At 33.3% G+C, this 20,950-nt stretch overlaps 1 protein-coding gene across 1 annotated transcript in view; it reads left to right on the plus strand.

Annotated features, from left to right (window-relative positions):
- The window catches only part of LOC140447412 (pyrokinin-1 receptor-like), a 649,679-nt gene that overhangs the window by 599,027 nt on the left and 29,702 nt on the right, over positions 1-20,950 (plus strand). Inside the window, exon 5 of the mRNA XM_072540050.1 lies at positions 685-896. Within this exon, the coding sequence (XP_072396151.1) occupies positions 685-896 (212 nt within the window). The remainder of the gene's footprint in view (positions 1-684; positions 897-20,950) is intronic.

Raw genomic sequence — 20,950 nt, forward strand, 5'->3', positions numbered from 1 at the left:
CCCAAAATTTCTTTCGCGGTTTTGCTTGTTTTATATGTATAACGATGGATCAAGCAAAAACTAACTTGGCTTTAACTGTTTCTTGTTTGTCTACTTCGGTTTCAGTTCCATCTAAACACGTGGACAAACCTTCTAGAACAAGATAATTTTGCAAAACGAAAGACCAATCATCGTAATTTTCACAGCCTAACAACTTTGGCACTGTAGTGCAGACATGTAATTCAAGGCCATTTTAAACTTTAACACTCACTAGTATACAACGTTTATCTATTTACCAACGGAAAAATTAGTCTGGGCAACCATAATCTGTTAACACTTTTAATTGAAACGAACCAGTAGAGTATACAGTTAAGACTAACTTTATTTTGTCCCAAAAGTAAATACAATTGACAGTTTACATTGTACCAACCTTAACTTACTGTAAATGACATATAGCCCTAATATTTAAATTTTGTTAAGTTGATATCAATATTTCAACAAAAACAATTAAATTTCCTTAAGATATATATTTATTTCATAAAATGCAATGATTTTTTATAAATCATTTTTGTCTGTACATAAATTTATAACACATTGAAATCCTGTAATGCCCGCTAATAACCTGTCACGGTTGATGCGGCTTTGTGCAATAAAAAATCCTTTAATTTTAACGACATCTAACACAGAACTTTTTTTAATTTGTAGTGGCCGTCGTAGTGGCGTTTTTCATCTGCTGGGCGCCCTTTCACGCCCAACGCTTGCTCGCAATTTACGGAGCGAGCGAGCGCACATCGGCTGACATGATCCGGGCTTTTCAGATTCTGACCTACGTCAGTGGTATCTTCTATTATCTGTCGACGACGGTCAATCCTCTACTCTATCACATCATGTCCAACAAATTCAGGGAGGCGTTCAAGGTAAGTTAATACAAGTATTAAGTATTAAGAGACCCTTCGGTTTGATGCGATTATAGGAGTTGGCGACCAATTGAAGTACACAATTATTTCCGAGAGACAGAAAACTCTTAAATGGGTAAGTTTTCAAAGAGGCCGGTTCGGTGATGGAGTCCTATTTTTGTTTTGATGTATATTGATCGGCAATAAACGTTGGATATTAGTCCAGACTGTTTTTAGTTAAGTGTGAAGCACATAAAAGCAGTTTTTTAAATAAATCGCTACAAACTACTTATCACTACAAATTCTAATTTCGCTATGCGTAAGTTGTTAAATGTGGGCCTAACTTTTTATTAAACAATATATGAAAAAAAATTCAGAAAATTCGACATTTTTCATCCTTTTTTCTAGAACTATTGATTTTAGAACAATTTTGCATAAGACGTAAAAGTTTTGTAATTAAATTCTACATAAGATAATGCTAGTTTCAAACCTTAAAAATTATTATTATTATTATTGAAAAAATAAAAAAAATAAGATTGTCAGAATTTTAAGGTTAGATATAATGTATAGTTGGCAGATTTCTACCGTTCAAGCTGAAGTTGGGTCGTACTAGGTATTATGATACTGAAATTTATAATTAAAGTAGACTTTTAATTTATTTAATTTTCACTTTAAAATGATTATGATATCGGACGTTATTAAACAGTCGATTTTATATTGTTATTAATTGGATGGGATGACATTTATGACTTTTGACATTTATGATGAATTTTGACGTTCGAGAGTCGTTAGGAATCTAATTTTCATCGAGTTAGAATCTATGGAGAAGCTATCAGCATATTAACGTGTGTATTAAAAACGGCGTAGGTAGGCGTGGCTAACGATGATACCAATATGGCGGTGGGATCATGGCCGGACTCAATAATATTAAAACTACTATAAAAATATGACTAGTTATTAAGAAGATTTAATCATAATCTAAAAAGTGCAATACATTTTTAATAAACTATGATTTATTTATCCCGCGGTAAACACTAAAAACACGATATATTATACATAAAGATAAATTATTACAGTCAAATAGTATTAATTTATTCTCTGAAGTACGGGCCATTACTTTGTATACATATTTGTATACTAACCTGTAGAACGTTATTCCTGAAGATTTTTTATTAACATTGCTTCTGCTACTGCAACTACGTTGAGAACAAGAAACCATTATTATGTACTATCACAATATATTATTACAGTTTCTATAAAAGTATTATAAAACCAAAAATATTCGAAAAACAACAAACGTAAACAAACATATACGATCTGTCAAAAGTGTCAAAAGAATCTTAACGATATGGCCGAAGTGAGGTCGTTTTTAGTCACGTGATGCCCTCTCCATAGATTCTAACTCGATGCTAATTTTAGTATCGATCTTTTATTTTTCTGTTTTTTTAATATTATCTTATTGACAAATATACTTTGATTTTTTACTTTTCATTTAATGTCGAGTAGTAAATCAATGTGGAGACCCGCTATTCTATGACTTTACTCGTGATGACGCCATCTTGTGACGCCATCTTGTGGCGCTCGTTTCGTAACGCTCGTCTCAGCATTTTACTATAGAGAAAAAAGTAAAATACAACGCCAGTAGGAAAGCTTCGCTTTAAAAAAGTTTTTTCGAATTTATTTCCCTTACTAAAATTAAACTTAGTGCCTTAATTATCCGAGAAAGAAAACTTTTTTATCCTCAACTGGCGTGGTGGGGTCAGGCGGACCCCCAGTACTTTTTAAATCCATGTAAAACTTGCAAATTTAGCATTCATTCCTGGCCGCGCCATCTACCTTTAAGTTGGTGCACTCGTAAGCCACTCCGATATGCACGTCAACTATGATTCAATATTGCTCTGAATAGCCAGCGGTAAAGTTCCTTTGGGGTCTGTGTGGTAGCACGACGCTAATAGTGTTTTATTTCTGAAGTTGCAGATTCTTCCAAAAGAGTGTATTTTGGAGAGCCTAATTTAAGTGTAGGGCGATGGTATGATGAATTAGAAAGCGACTTTAGTGATTATGAGGACTACAACGACAAAGATTTTTCTTTAGAAAGTGACCATAACTCTGGTTCTGAGATGGGAGATCAGGGGGATAATGCTGAGACTGAAGAAAGTCAGGCTATAGGTGAAGAAGAAGAGGGGCCACAAACAACAAATGGAAAGTTTTATAGTGGTAAAAATCGATACAAGTGGTCTGCTGTTCCAGCCAATCCAGACTTGAATATTAGAACAAAAAACACAATCTGGTAAAAGTTTTTCCGGGGTTGAAAGAACCTGCAAAATGTAGTGATGTCTCTGATTCCTTAAAAATATGGAGCCTTCTTTTCACATAGAATATAGAAAACAAAATAATGTTACGAACAAATGAAAAGATATTGTTATTTTAAGATAAATTTAGAAATTCTGATTAATTCTGAACAGAACTGAGAGAACTAACAAAGGACGAATTTAGAGCGTTTCTCGTTGTCTTGTATTACTCTGCAGTTTTCAAGCCAATAGATGAAGACTTTCAAGAAATATTTGCAACAGATGGAACGGAACGAAACATATTCAGCTCCATTATGTCTTTGAAAAAAGTGTATGTGTTGCTCGCATGTCTAAGGTTTGTTGATTGAATAGTTAGTGTAAATATTTTATTGTTTTTGTTTTAGGTTTGATAATGCAGATGATCGAGAAGAACGTAAAACTAATGATTGAATTGCAGCAGTGTCTTGGTTATTTTAACGTTTTGTAAAAATTTGCCAAGACTGTGTTGTGTCGACGAAATGCTGATAGGATTTCGCGGTAAATGTAGGTTCCGCATGTACATAACTAATAAACCTCGGAAATAGGGACTGAAAATTATGGACCTAATGGACGCAAGTACCCACTATTTATACAATGGCTATATTTACTGTGGTAAGGACAGTCATTGTTTTTTTCTAACAAATGAGGAGAGATGTTTCATGAAACCAACACAAGCGGTGTTGAGACTGTATCATCCAATTGCTAATTTACACCAAAATGTCACAGTAGACAATTGGATTTCATCCATAGAAGTCATGGATGCATTAAAAAAACGAGGACTGACTATGTTGGCACGCTCAAGCGAAACAAAAAGGAAATACCTATGCAGTTCCTTCCAAGTCGGAGCAGAGCTGAAGGATCTTCCATTTATGGTTTTATAAATGACTACACTATAATTTCCTACGTTTAAAAAAAGGGAAGACAATTGTGTTAATATCATCAATGCACCATACCGAATGTGAGGACATAGAATCTGGTAAACCCGAAATCATTTGCTTCTATAATCAAACAAAAGGCGGTGTGGATGCACTAGATCAAAAATGTACCACATATTCTACTAATCAGCGAACTAGGCGATCACCAATGAATAGTTCTTTTACAAGAGTGAATATTGTAAAAGGTCATCCAGGCAAGGATGATATCACCCCGGAAATGATAAAATTCATGGGAATAGAGGGAGTGGACAGCATGAAAGAACTAATAAATGATATCATAAAGAGAGCAGAAATACCACAGGACTGGAAGAAAGACATTATACTACCAATACACAAAAAGGGCGACAAGAGAAACTGTAATAATTACCGAGGTATTACTATATCAAGTATTCCTGGGAAGGTATTCGCAAGAATAATAGAGGCAAGAATAAAAACCCAAATAGAACCAACTATGGAAGATACACAATGTGGATTCAGGAAGGATAGAAGCACGCAAGAGCACATATTCACAATAAGACAATTAAGTGAGAAAGTAATCAATAAAAATAGAGAAATACATATATGCTTTATTGATCTGGAAACGGCGTTTGACAGAATACAAAGAAAGGACGTATGGAGGACATTAAAGGAAAGAGGAGTTGACAGGATAACAATTGATGTAATAAAGGATATGTACAATAATAATACAAATACGGTGAGAACCAACAACGAGGAATCCGAAGAATTTACTACAAGTCAAGACGTCAAACAGGGATGCGTGTTGAGCCCACTGCTGTTCTCAGTGGTACTGGATGAAGCAATAAAGAAAGCCAAGAGAAGAATGAGAAAACTAACATTAGGATACTGGCAAATGAAACAGACTCAACTATCAGAGCTTCTATTTGCAGACGACATGGTTTTGATAGCAGAAAACAGATAAGACCTACAGAACAACCTTGAAATCCTAGAAGAAGAAATGTCAAACATAAATATGAAAATAAATACAGAGAAAACAAAAACAATGATAATTTCAAATAAGAGAAAGACACACGCAATACAATTAAACGGAAAACAACTAGAACAAGTGGAACATTTTAAATACCTAGGAACAATAATTGAATCAAACGGTAAACAAGACATGGAAATAAATGAGAGAATGGGACGAACAGGAAGCTTATTTAACACTATGAAAACAACATTTTTGGGGAAAAAAGAAATACCGGAGAAGGTTAAAACGGCAGTCGTTAAATCAGTAGTTAGACCTACAATCATCTATAATAGCGAGTCATGGACATTGACTGGGAGACAAAAATCTCGAGTCAATGCTATGGAAATGAGGTTCCTGAGCAAAATAGCAAACAGAAAGAGGACAGACAAAATACGAAACGAAACAATCAGACAAAACCTAAAACTAGAACCAATAAACGAAAAAATAGTAGAGGGGCAACTAAGATGGTTCGGGCACGTGTGTAGAATGTCGAATGAAAGATTAACAAAACGAGTGTTTGAAACGAGAGTGCAAGGGAAAAACAAACGAGGAAGACCAAGAGTTAGGTGGGTAGACGAAATCAGAAAAGAAGTTGAGAAGAAAGGATTGACATGGGAAAGTGCACGAAATCTAACACAAGACCGGATAGCATGGAGACAACAGTGCAAATCTTAACCCCACCAGCCTTACACGTAACGGTAGAAAGGCTTAGGACTAAGTAAGTAAGTAAGTAAGAATATTGTAGGTGTCAATGCACACATTTTACGTGGATGTTATAAAAACAACCAAGCCATAGAGAGAAAAGCCTTTTATAAAATTCTTGCAAGACAACTTGCAGAACCATATCTCAATATAAGACTGTGCAATTTTCGATTACCTAGGGAGCTTCGCATGGGTATTAATAGACTACTAAAGAAAGCTTTACCTGAACCAGAGAGGGGAGAATTAAAACCAGAAACGAAAGAGATGTGGTATTTGTGATCGAAAGAATGACAAAAAAACAAAAATGTCGTGCAGCAAATGTTACCGACCCATGTGTGGCGATTGCAGGGCATATGTTTGCAAGAATTGCATTTAGAAAAATGTTGCTTGTAAATAGTTCGCAGTTTTTGTTGATAATAATACATATATTTTAATTGGAGAGTTTGTATATTTTAGTTCTTTGTGCTTTATATTAAACGAAAAAATCAGGAAAGAAATAGTGATTTTATTTTTTTTATATTTCTTTTGTAAGAAATTATGTTCTACTGTAAGAAAACCTTAAAAAATAAGTTATGTTATATTGTTTAGCATTTGTCATTATTAATGGAAAATAAACAGAACATGGGCTTACATGGTTTTATTTCAGCTTAAATGATTACCAATTATAACGAAATAATGAACTTTGTCTTTACTAATGTCACAAAATACTCAAAAAAAAAATTGGGTCCGGTAGACCCCAGGATGCAATTAACGGCAGAATAATACACGACGCCGGTTGAGGGTTAATATGTATAATATTCACACAAAATTTCATTAAAATCGATATGAGTTGTTGCAGAATAATTTTGCAATCTAAATAAAAAAATGAATAATTTTCAAAATTGTACACGTCAAAAACTAAAACTTGTAGATACTTGAAAATTTCTTGCATATAGAAGAGCATTAAAGCTTTCAAACCCATTTTGAAAAATTAAAATGCGTCCATTAGAAGAGCCTAGGGAATTTAAAAAAAAGTTTAAGTTTTATGTTTAAAAACAATTTGGAATAATTTTATCAATTTGTTGATCGATTTTTATTTTTAAAACAAATATTAAAAGCGCTTCGAAAGACGCTTCAAAAGAATGAAAAAACAAATGATCGGTTCATTAGTTCCGGAGTTATGATCGGTCAAATTTGGCTGTGATTTACAATAAAAATATAAAATTCTGAGGTCTGTTTTGTAAATAAAAACCTTTATTATAGGAAGCAAAAATTGGGTACAAATTGACATTAGTTACAGACCACTACAAGTTGGTTAAAATGTCAATTAAAAGTAGTCCGTCCGTGGAAAAATTGACAACAGGTAGTGGTGGGGGTTAGTAAGAGAGCAGCCGTCTTGGCTGAATCTAAATTAATTTTACACGTTCAAAATCGCGTTTTGCTTAAAAATTTCAATTATCTTAACTTGTATTTAACTAATTTTACTGTTTTTTTTTAATCGAGGTCTCTCGACCTGAAAAAATCAAATATTACAGTTGCAAGTACGTATTAATAAATTTTTTAGTTCCTTTTAACAACAAAAAATTATTTACCGTAAAACTAGCTTTATTAATCACACATATTTATTATAAGGATGGTTTTTACATAAAATTATTCATTATTTATTACTTATTTTAATTATCAATAATATAAATTCAAATAATTGTTCAAGCTTTAATTATGTATATAAATTACCACAATAATTTCTCATTTTTCATTTCCCACTTTTTGATGTCATAGTTAGTTTTTAATCCCTTTCCGCATAGTGGGTCATATATGGCACAATACTTAATTTTATACCTAACCTTAGAGATCGAATCTTATTTTAAAGTATTTATGCATAATATGTTCATATAGAGCACATATTTCGTATTACCGATAATAAAGCGCTATCTCAATGCAGCAAAGTGAACTTTTATGAAAATTTGCAAATGGCCGCTGTCTGAAAGCTGTTCATAAGAATTGTGCAATTTAATTATCGAAGTTTGTACTGAATATCTTTGTACAAAAAAATAGAGTCATCAAAAGGATAGTCCTTCAAGAAAAAATTTCTGTAAGTATTTAAGTATTCTTTATATTTTGGTATTTTTTTATTAAAAATATACTTGTGTCATATGTACCACAATATGCACTGTCGTACAAAACTCTGTTTCATATATTGCACAATATGCGTTTTGAACTAGGTGTTATTATTTTTTTTTTATTTTAGATAATGGATATTAATGGATTATATTGGATGACGATATTAAAAGAACTGCAGGGCCAATGTGGAAACGTCTTATAAACAATAAAGATGAATGGCGAGAATTAGGAGAGGCCTATATTCGGCAATCCGAATAGAGAAAAGGGCTAAAAAAATGGATATAAAAAAGATTTAATGGTGAAACTCTTGTGGCAGTGGCTATCAGATGATGATATTTCTCCTATTATATTAGCCTGAGTCAGACAATGAAGATGATATAATAGATAATAATAAATCAGATATAATTATCCCAGAAACGGATTAACGGATTTAGAAAGCAGTTCGGATAACGAAGATGATATTTCTTTGGACGAATTACGACGTAATCTAATAAAGAATAGAAATAAAAATCATCCAACTTGGAAAAAAAGAAATTTGGTAACATCAGATGATGATAACAAGCGGATTCCTCTTCCGCATTTTTAAATTTTTTTAACAAATGAGATTAGTAAAGATATAGTTTATAAAACTATATTATATTCAGTGGAAAAAAGACCTCAAAAACCTTTAAAACTGTCTTAAAATTATCAGTTATTAGGAACTTGTATTTATACGTCAAAAGTGCAATTGCCAAACGCTAGAAGTTATTGGAACTCCAGCCTGAGTCATCGATTGATCTCAGATGTTATGTCATGCAATAGATAGGAAGAAATAAAACGTTTTTTTACATTTTGCCAACAATAACGATGCTATTACTGCAGATAATCCTGGTCATGATAAACTTTTTAAAATCCGATCGCTACTAAATAAACTAAGGAATCAGTTACTCAAAGTTCAGAAAGAGGAATTTTTAGCCATACATGAGCAGATAATTTCAACAAATGCGCGTTCATCTATAAAACAATATAATCCGCAAAATTCCTAAAAATGTGGATATAAGGGGTTTGTTCTTAGTGGTATCAGCGGATTTTCCTACGATTATGAAATTTTTGTAGGAAGCTAAACTAATGTTGTATCCAATGGTTTTCCTTAACAGTATCAGTTCCTTCCAAACAGTACCAAGACTTATAAATCACAAAATATTATTTGATAATTGGTTCAACAGCGTCCCATTGCAAATTTATTTAACGAAACAAGATATGTTACCACTAGGAACAGTTAGAATAAACAGAGTGCCTAACAGTAATATGCCAAAAAGAGGCTGACTTAAAAAAGAACAGCCGAGGAGCTATGGTAGAGAAAGTCGCCACAATAGATAGTACAAAAATATCTGTTGTTACATGGTATGACAACAAATTAGTAAGCATTTTATCAACATTTGCTGGGAGTATGCCAACAGTTGAAGTTTTGAAAGGGAGTATGAAACGGTTTTCGAAAAAGGATAAGACACATATAATGGTTCCATGTCCAAAAGCTGTAACGATCTATAACAAGTATATGGGGGGAGTAGATCTCCTGGATTCAATGTTGGGATATTATAGGGTCAAACTCAGATCCAAAAAATGGTACATGCGTATATTTTTCCATATAATTGATTTGATGACTGTCAATGCGTGGATTCTTTGGAGAAGAAGTGACAATGAGCATAATAATTAGCTCTGGTAGATTTCAAAATGGCAGTAGCAGGGTGTTTATGCAAAGTTAATAAAGCTGGTTTTACTACAAAAACGAGTCGTCCGTGTGGAGCAATGGAAAATTTACAAAACAAGAAAAGAAGGGGTCCTGCAACCGATATTCCAATGCAAGATGTACGAACAGATGGATATGCTCATCTTCCATTATGGTGTAATGAAAGACAAAGATGCAAAAATCCATGTGATTTTTTTATTAATTTTACTCGTTGAATCGTATTTTAATACATAGTGTACCATTATGACACAAAGAAAAATTAAAAAATACAAAAAACTCACCAAATAGGATTTTTTTTATATTTTTATAGTAATCTTGAAGTCAAGTTTTTAATCATAGATTTTTTTTATAAAAAATAAAAAAATCATGTAGTAAGGGGTTAATATTCTCGAGTTATTACGTTAATTAAATGACGTTTTTTACATAATTAGTTTATTTTCTGTATTCTTATTATATTATTCGCTTCTTTTCGATGGTCATCGCATTTCCTTATACTTGAAGTTGCTTGTTGTTGTTCAAAAACATGTCATTATCTTGTATAAATCATATACAACCTAAAAGTACAATTCAAACATAAAGAGTGATATTTTCAACTTTTCAAACCACATAACAAATAATAAATCTGACAACACAGCCTATTTGTTGAAAACACCTGACACGTCAAAGTGCTCGTCTTTTATTAGCTTGTTTTTTTACATTCCGTCGTTTATTTTTGCGAAATAGGCAATAAAAATGAAGTCGGCGGAAAATTCAAATGAATAAATGAATGAAAAAACGTGAACGCTCATCCTGCTGTCAGAAGTTTCCGGTAAGGTAGTCCCGATGCATCCTTTAAAAAAGTCGAGTCGCTTTTTATCGTTTCCACGCCTGCTTGCGTAGATTTCCTCATATTTCATCAGTTAAGAGATGATTGGAAGGTGAAATTTGACTTCAGCTTTATTCTTTTTTTTATTTGTTTGAAAAATGGATGTCTATTATCTATTGACAAGTTGTGAATAAAAAAAAACAAGTAAGAAGGGTTGAAAATTTAAAACACTATTGATATAAATTGATATTAGGTAAAAAGTGTTTTAGGAACATGTTCTAGACAATTAGATTATTGATACATTGCTTTCAAATATCTTTATTTGCAACATAAACAATATTACATACAATAACTACTTGTTTACAATAACTCAATGACAACTATAAACTTTATAACTCAAAATACTACTGTTTCAAACTGTCAATAACAACTGTTTATATATGTTTTCTGACGTTCCAGACTTCAATAGAAATTTTAGAATTCTTCGATGACATTTCGAAAATTCTAGACTTCTTCATTACTTCTAATTTTTCGTCAAAGGACTGCTTCCTCCTTTATTGTTATTCGTCTCGAATAACTGGTCTATCAGGAACCTAATAAAGCCAACAGGGTGGATCAGTTCTATGGTATGGAACTAATCTCTCAACATGAACTAGGTTGAGTTTACTTCTAGCTAAAAACTGGATGCAGTAGATTAGATCGTTTATTTTTTGAAAGAGGCAAGAGTGAGAACCTGTGTCCTTGTGACATCCATAATCCGTCAGATCACAACATCTGATAATTCCGGCAAATTCGACCAAATGGTTGTAGTTGCTGGCCAGTCTGTAGATCAGGCGGAAAAAAGAAAATTAAGTGAATTTCTTCGGCTGTATCATGAAATTTTCGTACCCAAAGGAGGAAAGACGAGAAGAACTACCATTGTCAAACACTAAATTGAGGCTGATAAGGCTAAGCCAATTGCTAAGCTCGACGATTACCACAGGCGAACAGAGAATAAACTGCAAGAATTGTTCATGAAATGAACATAGATGGTGTTATAGAACCTTCTATCAGCCCATGGGTCTCTCCCGTGGTCCTGGTCCAGAAGAAAGATAGAACTACGAGGTTCTGTGTGGACTACCATAAGTTTAATAATGTTACCAAGAAAAATAGTTATCCTCTGCCTCGGGCCGACGACACGTTGGATACACTGGCTGGAAGTAAATTGTTTTCTACTTTGAATTTGAAGTCTGGATACTGGCAGGTAGAAATGGACCCAGTAGATACAGAGGAGAGAGCCTTCACTACAGGATCTGGATTGTCGCAATTCAATGTTATGCCATTTTAATTGTGTAAAGCTCCTGTGACATTTGAGAGCGTTATAGAAAATGTGTTGGGAGGGTTATCTTTAAACCCCAAGAAGTGCCAGCTATTTCAAAGTAAAGTCAATTATCTGGGTCATATAGTTAGCAAAGATGGAGTGGCCTTTAATAAGGAAAAAACCGATTCCAAATAGCCAGAACGAACTAATAAACGTCAAGTGAGAAGTTTTCTTGGGTTAAGTACTTACTATCGGAGGTGTAGAAGTTTGCAGATATTTCTAAACCAATAACGCGACTCAAGGAGGAAGCAAAGGATTTTTGCTGGGATGGAGACTGTCAAACTGCCTTTGAGACCTTGAAAAAGCATTTAATCACAGCACCAATACTAGGCTATCCACTGCCAGGAGGAGAGTTTATCTTAGATACAGATGCAAGTAATGTGGAAATTGGAGGAAGGCTATCTCGGATTCAAGAAGGATAGCAACGAGTCCTTGGATATTTCAGTAAAGTGCTTTCTATACCTGAGTGAACCAAAAACCATCAATTGTGACTTTTATACAAATGGGAGTTGTAAAAGAGAGTGCAATTGCCGATATCAGTATCCAGTTTAAATCCTGATAAGGTTCTAGAAGGAACCATCGCTTAAGAAGGATACAATGTCTTACCGCGGTCCTGCATAGCGCCGCAAAGTCTAGTCAAGGTGGCCGAACTTTCAACGCTTCCATGTAACTTACTAGAAGAATAGATAGCTGTCAAAAGTAACAGGACTTACGAAATTTCTAGTTGGTCTAGGAGCAGGGTCATTAGAGAAATTTCAAGACCGAATTACTTTACATATAAATACAGCCTAAAGGTATAACCTTCTACATATCATAATAAAGGGCAAGATCGCTGAGGGAAGAGGCTTAAACAAAGTTATTATTGCCAATATGATTGCTAACGTTCGATAATCGGGCGGGGTACCAAAGAGGAAGAATAAATACAGCAAGAATTTAGATTTAGTTAGTCTTGATAATAAATTTGTACTGTTAAGTCTAAAAAGAATAATTATTGTCTCGAATCGAGTTTGAATCGTAACGCACGAAATAAATTATATAAATTAGAATAGTGTTAGTGGGCAATAAATTAGTGTAAGATTGTATTTAAATTAAATAAATAAAGACTTTATTAAAATGAGTGTTAGAACATTTTAATATTAAATTAACCCTTTAAGAAACTATCTCGAGATAATTTGTCCTGCACTTGTTGTATCTAAAATAACTAACCCGAGATATCTTGTTTTGAGTTATTTAGTGGGAATAGTGGGAAGCGATTTATTTCGTTCTTTCGGGTTGGCCTTTGGGAATTTGAACGAATTTAGACGGAGTAGTTGTTGCAAGTCCTGGCTGTGTAATATTAGACAATATTACAGGTCGGATGGTCGAGGATTTGTTTCATATAGCTGCCGACCAAGAAACATTTCATCAGCTTGCATACGACGATAGCCAACGCTTAAAAACAACCACAGCAAACAAGGAAGAAGTTGTTACAAGATTGTATGGCGTCAATAAAACGGTGGGAGAGGGAAGGGGGCTTGTAAACGACATCAGTGTGTAAACAACACGTAATGCGTCCGGTTATGTTTACGTAAAGACATTTTATGAAATTGAATCGGTATTTTATTTACTATGAATTCTAGCCAGGGTAGTAAAGATTTAGATGACAGTTTTAAGTTAGATGTTTTCGGGACATCAGAAAGTGACGGTGAAAGTGAAATGTTATCAAGTGACTCAGATTTCAAAAAGATGATGACAGTGTAACCGGTTTACTTCAAGCAGTCCGGCAATAGGTTAAAATGGATTACAGTGGATGTAGACCGGCTAGACCTGGCTCCACCAGGTTTACTTTTACTGGGAAATCGGGGTGTCATTTCGACATACAGGATGTTGAAAATAACGTTAAGTTTTTCAATATGTTCTTTGGTGATGGATTAGTGGACAAAATTGTTTAAGAAATAAATCGTTTTGCTAATCAGAAAAGTCGATCAGGCTTTCAAAGAGTTATTAAAGAGCACAAATGGACACCAAAGGATAGGGATGAAATGCGAGTATTTTTTGCAATTATATTACTGCAGAGCTTTGCAAAGAAACCAATATACTGGCTTTATTGGTCCAAAAAACCAATAATTGAAACGCCTTTTTTCCGTAAGATTATAAAATATAAAAGATTCCTTAAAATAAAGCAATACCTGCAATTCTCTAATAATTAATGAATCTTTCGACCAAGATACTCACTTAAGTCCGAAACTGTATAAGATCTGGGAAGTTTATGAATACCTAAATCCTAACTACAAACCTTTGTATGATTTGGGAATGGATGTAACAATTGACGAGAGATTACTTCTCTACAAAGGCAGACTCGGATGGATTCAATACATTCCAAGCAAAAGATCACGACTTGGTATAAAGAACTACATGCTGTGTGAACATAATTTATACGGGAAAGTATACAAAGCTTGTATACTGTTTGTAAACTCCACGTACGTGAAGTACAGCAGGGTTGTGTTTTGTCACCCACTCTTTTTAATCTGTACTCTGAAGAAATCTTTAGGGAGGCTTTGGATGACAGACAAGAGGGAGTAAGACTAGGTGGAGAAGTAATCAACAATATTAGATACATTGACGATACTGCCATTCTTGCAGAAAATTTACAAGATCTCCAAACACTACTGAATCTAGTCAGTAAAGCAAGTTATCGGAGAGGCCTTAAAAATCAACATTTCAAAGACAAAGTGGATGGCAGTTGAAAAGATCAATATAGATCAAGGTCTGATGTCTCTTAATGGAGAGAAGATCGAAAGAGTAAATCATTTCAAATACCTTGGCAGCTGGTTAAATGTAAATTGTGACTCTGATGAAGAGATAATAACCAAGATCAAAATATCACGTAAGGCTTTTATGACCTGGAAACCAGTTTTATGCAACAGAAACCTGTCGATGAATATTCGTAAGAAGGTCCTGAAATGTTATCTGTGGTCCATTTTATTGTATGGTTGTGAGACATGGACGTTAAAAACCACAATGCTAAACAAGTTAGAAGCATTCGAATTGTGGTGCTATAGACGAATCCTAAAGATATCGTGGGTTTCGCACACTTCCAATGAAGATGTTCTTTAAATGGTCAATTAAGAACGTCTGCTCATAAACACCATAAAGAGGAGGAAAAGAGAATACTTCTGCCATATAATTATAGGACCTAAATACCATCTACTTTGCCTTATAATACAAGGAAAAGTGGAAGGAAAGAGATATATTGGTCAAAAGAAACTTTCATGGCTGCGTAATATTAGACAATGGTGTGGTTCCACAGTAGAAGAATTTTTTCGCGCAGCAGCCGACAGAGAAAGGTTTCAGGAAATTGGAAACATGATGATGGCCAACGTCTGAATACGGACACGGCACCAAAAGAAGAAGATACAAAGTTTGATGAACAATATAAAGATCTTCCAGTGTCAACACGTATTATTGACGCTAATGAAACCTCTACTGTCGAAAGGTCACTGTTTGACTTCTTATTCTTTAAGTGCCGTCTCCTGATCGGAGGTTGGATATCATCATCACTATCTTTATTCTATCTACTGCTGCTGTTTGACTACAGACAACTTTTATGCATCCCCTGGACTAGCTGACCTTTTGATAGCAGTTCGCACGCAGATACGTATGGTACTATTAGAATGCAAAGAAAAGGTCTACCACCAGAAATGAAGAACAAACTTGTTATACACAAAGTTATCGCGTTTCAAATATGAAAGGACATAGTAATGAAGTGGAAGGGTAAACGGGAGGTTTGTATGCTGTCAACGCTGCATAATGCCGAAATGGTTACTAAAGAAAGGCGAGAAAAGGAGAAGAAAGGAGATAAAAAACCTAGGATTATTCAAGACTACCACAATACTATGGGTGGCGTCGACAGAGTCGATGAACTTCTTGCTGATTACCCTGTAACCGGGAAGCGTAGAAAGTGGTATTAAAAAAATAATATTCTTCCACCTTCTCGAACATGTTGAGTGGAAAGCTTTTGTGCTGTACAAGAAAAGCGGAGGGCTAGGAACGCACCTAGAATTTCCAATGGGTTTGATAACACAACTGATTAAGGTTTTCTACAATGATAGAGGTGTGTTAAGAGGAAGACCTTCAACGCTTCCAAACTCACTTAGACTTACCGGTCAACATTTCCCAGAAGTTGTTGCTGTCACAGGAAAAAAAGCTCATCCAACTAGAGTGTGTGTTTTGTGCAGTAAGTCCTGATCTTTCTAACGAGATGGCTCGTGATAGTTAATTATACATTTCGTTAACCGTAAAAAAAAAATAAAAAGCAAACAAAAATCAACATTGTATAACATTTTTAAATTCTGCAAAAACTAAATAAGCAAGTGTATTAATAAAAAAATTGGTTTTTTGGGACCGTTTTTGGAAAAATAAATGGTTCGTTAAGGGGTTAAAAGACTGTAAATATACATAGTAAAATCGATATAATTACTATATGGAACTAATTACTATTTAAATGGGAATAAGCCACAATTAAAGGTTAAAATACGTTTATTGACGTTTCAATTTCCACTTCGGAAATCGTTCTCAAAATACAAACATTAGTAAATTAAACAAATTTTGTTTTTTGTTACCTAGTGAAAAGTTCTTCTATTAATTTAATTTTATCTGACTGATCTATATTGACAATTCAGACATACATTATCTTTGTAGTACCATGAATTCTATTGTAGTGAACTATCAAAATTTTTATTAAATATTTTAAAACCAATTGCAAATAAAAATGACACATTTATAAAAAAAACACAACATTTTTAAATAAATTATCAAATATTGAATTTAATTCAAATAATACTTTAGTAAGTTTTGACATAAATAGTTTATTTACGAATGTGCCATTAGATAAGACTTTAAATATAGTCAAGACAAAATTAGAGAGTGATGATACATTGGCAACTAGAACAAGACTAAATATATCAGCTATAATGGAGTTAATTACATTATGTACTGATAATACATATTTTCAACTAAATAATGAATTCTACAAACAAAGTTTTGGTCTAGCAATGGGCTCTAGTTTATCTCCATTATTAGCCGATATATTTATGGAAGATTTTGAAACAAATATTATTTCTAAACAAAATTTAAAACCCTCAGTATGGTGGAGATATGTAGATGATGTATTCTCAATATGGCCTCATGGATCACAGTTGTTGGACACATTCCTAAATAATATAAACGATAAAGAAGAGACAATAACATTTACCATGGTGTATAGAAAACCAACACACGCCAACAGATATTTAAATTTCAAATCAAATCACAACATTAATATTAAAAAGGGAATCATTAAATCCTTATACGATAGAGCCAAAATTACTTGTTCTAACGAAAATTCGTTCTTGGAGGAAAAACATTTGTTAATATCTGTTTTATTAAAAAATGATTATCCTTTATCTTTTATAAATAAGGAATTTTCAACAATCAATCGAATAGAACAAAACAACTTAGAACGAGATCCTACAGCATATACAAGGAATAATATGAGGAAAATAACAATACCATACATAAAAGGATTATCGGAAAAGCTTAAAAGGATAGGAAATAAATTCAATATTTCAACAACATTCAAAACAACAAACACGTTGAGATCTATTTTGTCCAAAACCAAACCTAACAATGAACAAGAAAGGACAAGGAATTGCATTTATAAAATACCTTGTGAATGCGATCAGTTTTATTTAGGTGAAACATCAAGGCCATTAAATGTTAGAATAAGTGAACATCAATCCTATATTAAAAATAGAGAATTTGATAGATCTCAAATATGTAAACACGCATGGGATAATGAACATAGGGTTCAATGGAATGATTCAAATATAGTCCTAAAAGAAACGGATGGTAAAAAGAGAAAAATCAAAGAAGCGACTCTAATTATGCTAAATGAGACCAATTGTGTCGCGAATTCCTCGGCAGAATGTACTAGGATCTGGTTACCCATATTGAAAGAGGAAGTTATTAAAAGGAAAATACCAGTATTGGTAAGTCAGTAACATATAGAGAATACATTATTTATGTTTTTTAAATAACAAACATATAAAATCGGAATTTGGTGTTTATTGAAGGTAAACTAAATGCACGATCAAATACTTACCATGTCGTGATAGTATTATGAGGTTTTTTTCCTGGTTTTTCCCTCATAATTTCCTATGGAATCACTAACAGGAGAATTTTACTGTCATCATGGCATGTATTTGTCTTTTTAAAGACGAATTACATGTTATGATCTTTTTTGACGGATATTCTCAGGAACGCAACTCAACAATATTGGCAATATCATTTTAAAGTCGTCTACTTTAAAATTTATATTGTATGTCTGAATTGTCAATATAGATGAGTCAGATAAAATTAAATTATTAGAAGAATTTTTCACTAAGTAACAAAAAACAAAATTTGTTTAATTTACTAATGTTTGTATTTTGAGAACGATTTCCGAAGTGGAAATTGAAACGTCAATAAACGTATTTTAACCTTTAATTGTGGCTTATTCCAATTTAAATAGTAATTAATTTAAAATGCCGCAAGAAAATAGCTTCAGAACAATATATTGAACTAAATTAAAATCGAACAATTATGCTTTTGTATCGTTTGGTTCCTCAGTCCTCTTCGTGTCGCCATAAGTCTTTTCGTTCCTTGGATAATTTTTTTTATATAAAAAAATCCTCGTAGATATAGACGAAGTAAAAATTATAAAGTAACGATCTAAGAACATTAACCAATAATTTTTCAGAAGTAGTTGGATCATATTTCAAGCCAATAAATAATAAAATAAGCTGAGATATTCCCATAGCAAGTGGATCGTGAAATAGTAAAGTAATTACATTTCCATATCTATTGAATAAATTATCTTATTAACTATTTTTGATTCAAAACAAATTTATTTACATCAGATTTGATATTGAAATTTACCTACATGTTTCAATATAAAAACTGTCTCGATCGGGATCACCGACAACAAACACATTACCCGAAATGTCCTAGTTGCAACGGTAATGGTAACGTTCCAGTATTAAGTTCAGCGATACACATTGATCTTCGACTTTGTGTCTTTAAATTTTCTGTTTGCCGTCGATTTGGGACAATCTTCGGATAAGGTAATCCTTTTCTCCTTGAAAGACAGCGATTTGAATAAATGAGATTCTATTGAGGAACATTTTGTGTCTCTGTTTGTAGAAAATAATAGAAATGTTTGTCGAAATATTGTTTTTGTATACGTTTTATAATATATTAAAGTATATAATTGAAATTATTCAAAATAAAATAAGATATAAGAAACAACTTTGTGAAATTATATTTTATAAAAAAAAGCGAGATCTAAATAACGAAATAAATGAATGAGTATACGGAAATATTGTGAGAAAATTAAAAAATAACATCTATATTTCTATGAAAAACTCATTAGGTGAAAGTAGCCGAAATTGTACCGGCGCCAATATTGTACCACCGCTGTATTTATCCTTTATGAGGAATCCAGAGCGCTCTTATGTCTTTTAGTGGAACTAGTTACTACCTAGGGTTGAGTGCTAAAATTTTACAACGTTCACATTTTTCGATTTTGTTTTATCGAATTTTTTGTATTTCATGGTGTTTTAATGTAGTTTTCTAGTTCCATATGTAAGGTTACAGCATCTGTAAAGGTATGTATAAACCATGTATGAGTTGTTTCCCTTTGACGGACCATTTTTAGGTTAGGAATCGTAGTTTATTTACATAAAGTGTAAGTTTCTCATATTGTACCATGCCGAGTTGCCTATATTTTACCGGTACAGTTTTAGATACCATTGGGTATTTAAGACCTACTTATTTTCAAAAATAAATAAATAACAGTCACTGTTCTTATGTTTTAGATGTCCAAATGCAAATATGGGACTTGGAATGTGGACGACATGAGCCGGTCACTTCAAACATTTCGTAAGGGAGACATGGAATCTCTAAGCCTACCTTGCTCCGTCACATTAAAGGGACCAATGTCAAGACAATTTAAGAAACAAAGGCTTTTGGCCGAAACAGTGTGTTACCAACAGCAGTGGGAAGGAGCTAGTTTTGATTGCAACATTTTGTTTTCAGATTTGCTTATCCATTTTCCCAATCTTGTTTACTTTGTGCTTTAGCTCAAAATTTTCTATTTTTTTCCTTTTAATTACTTTTGAAAGTTTTTTTTTTGGTTTTTTCTTCTTGATTTTACTTCGTGCATGAGATCCATTATTATTCCTTTCAATTCTTAGTTTTCAAACCCCTTCTTAATTGGGTATCTAGACACTTTCTTACTTTTCGTAAAAAGATCTCCACCTTTTTCTGTTACCACCTACAATGTACGATTCTTGATTTTCATATAGCATTCGATTTTTCTTTGTAGCTATGGTAGTTTGTTATTCTAATAATTAATTTAGACAATAAATCACCTACCTTGTTCTAGATGGGATTTTACCTGTTGTCAGAATTATGTGTACGCCTATGCACTGTTTTGGTAAAATTATCAATTACCTATCACTAATTACTCTTTTTATCAACAGTTCTCTGCACTGCAATACTCACTGCTTATATCGTTGGGCAGAGGCGGCGTAGGGCGTGGGCGACGTGGGCCACAGCCCATGGCCTCGCGGTCTGAGGCGTAAACGTACCGAAAAAAGTACTTGCGTCGCTATCGCTTGTAAGAAATCCCCGCTGCAATGCATGTCACCTCTGGTTCAAAAAAAATTGCATTCCTATCCCAAGAATTAACGCTCAGTGAAGTAACATAATATGTAATAAAAAGACTAAAACCAACAAAGCACCTGGACCTGATAACATACAAGCTGAAATATTGAAACTATTTGAAAACAACCAACTCAAACTCCTAACGAGTCTACTGAACAAAATCTATGAAACTGCAGAATTTCCTACAGATTGGCTAGTTTCCACCTTCTTCCTTCTTTTTGTTATTCACTCTCGCATCAATAGAAAACTTGAAGAAAACATTAGCAGTATTTAGTTTGGATTTAGAAGAGGACTGGGAACGCGAGAGGCCCTATTTTCTATACAAGTATTGATACAAAGAGCTCTAGACGTAAATTGCGAAGTCTAGGCATGCTTCATAGACTTTGAAAAAGCATTTGACAAGGTGCAACAACAACAATTATT

The sequence above is a fragment of the Diabrotica undecimpunctata genome, chromosome 8 (assembly GCF_040954645.1).
Source record: "Diabrotica undecimpunctata isolate CICGRU chromosome 8, icDiaUnde3, whole genome shotgun sequence".
Lineage (NCBI taxonomy): Eukaryota > Metazoa > Arthropoda > Insecta > Coleoptera > Chrysomelidae > Diabrotica > Diabrotica undecimpunctata.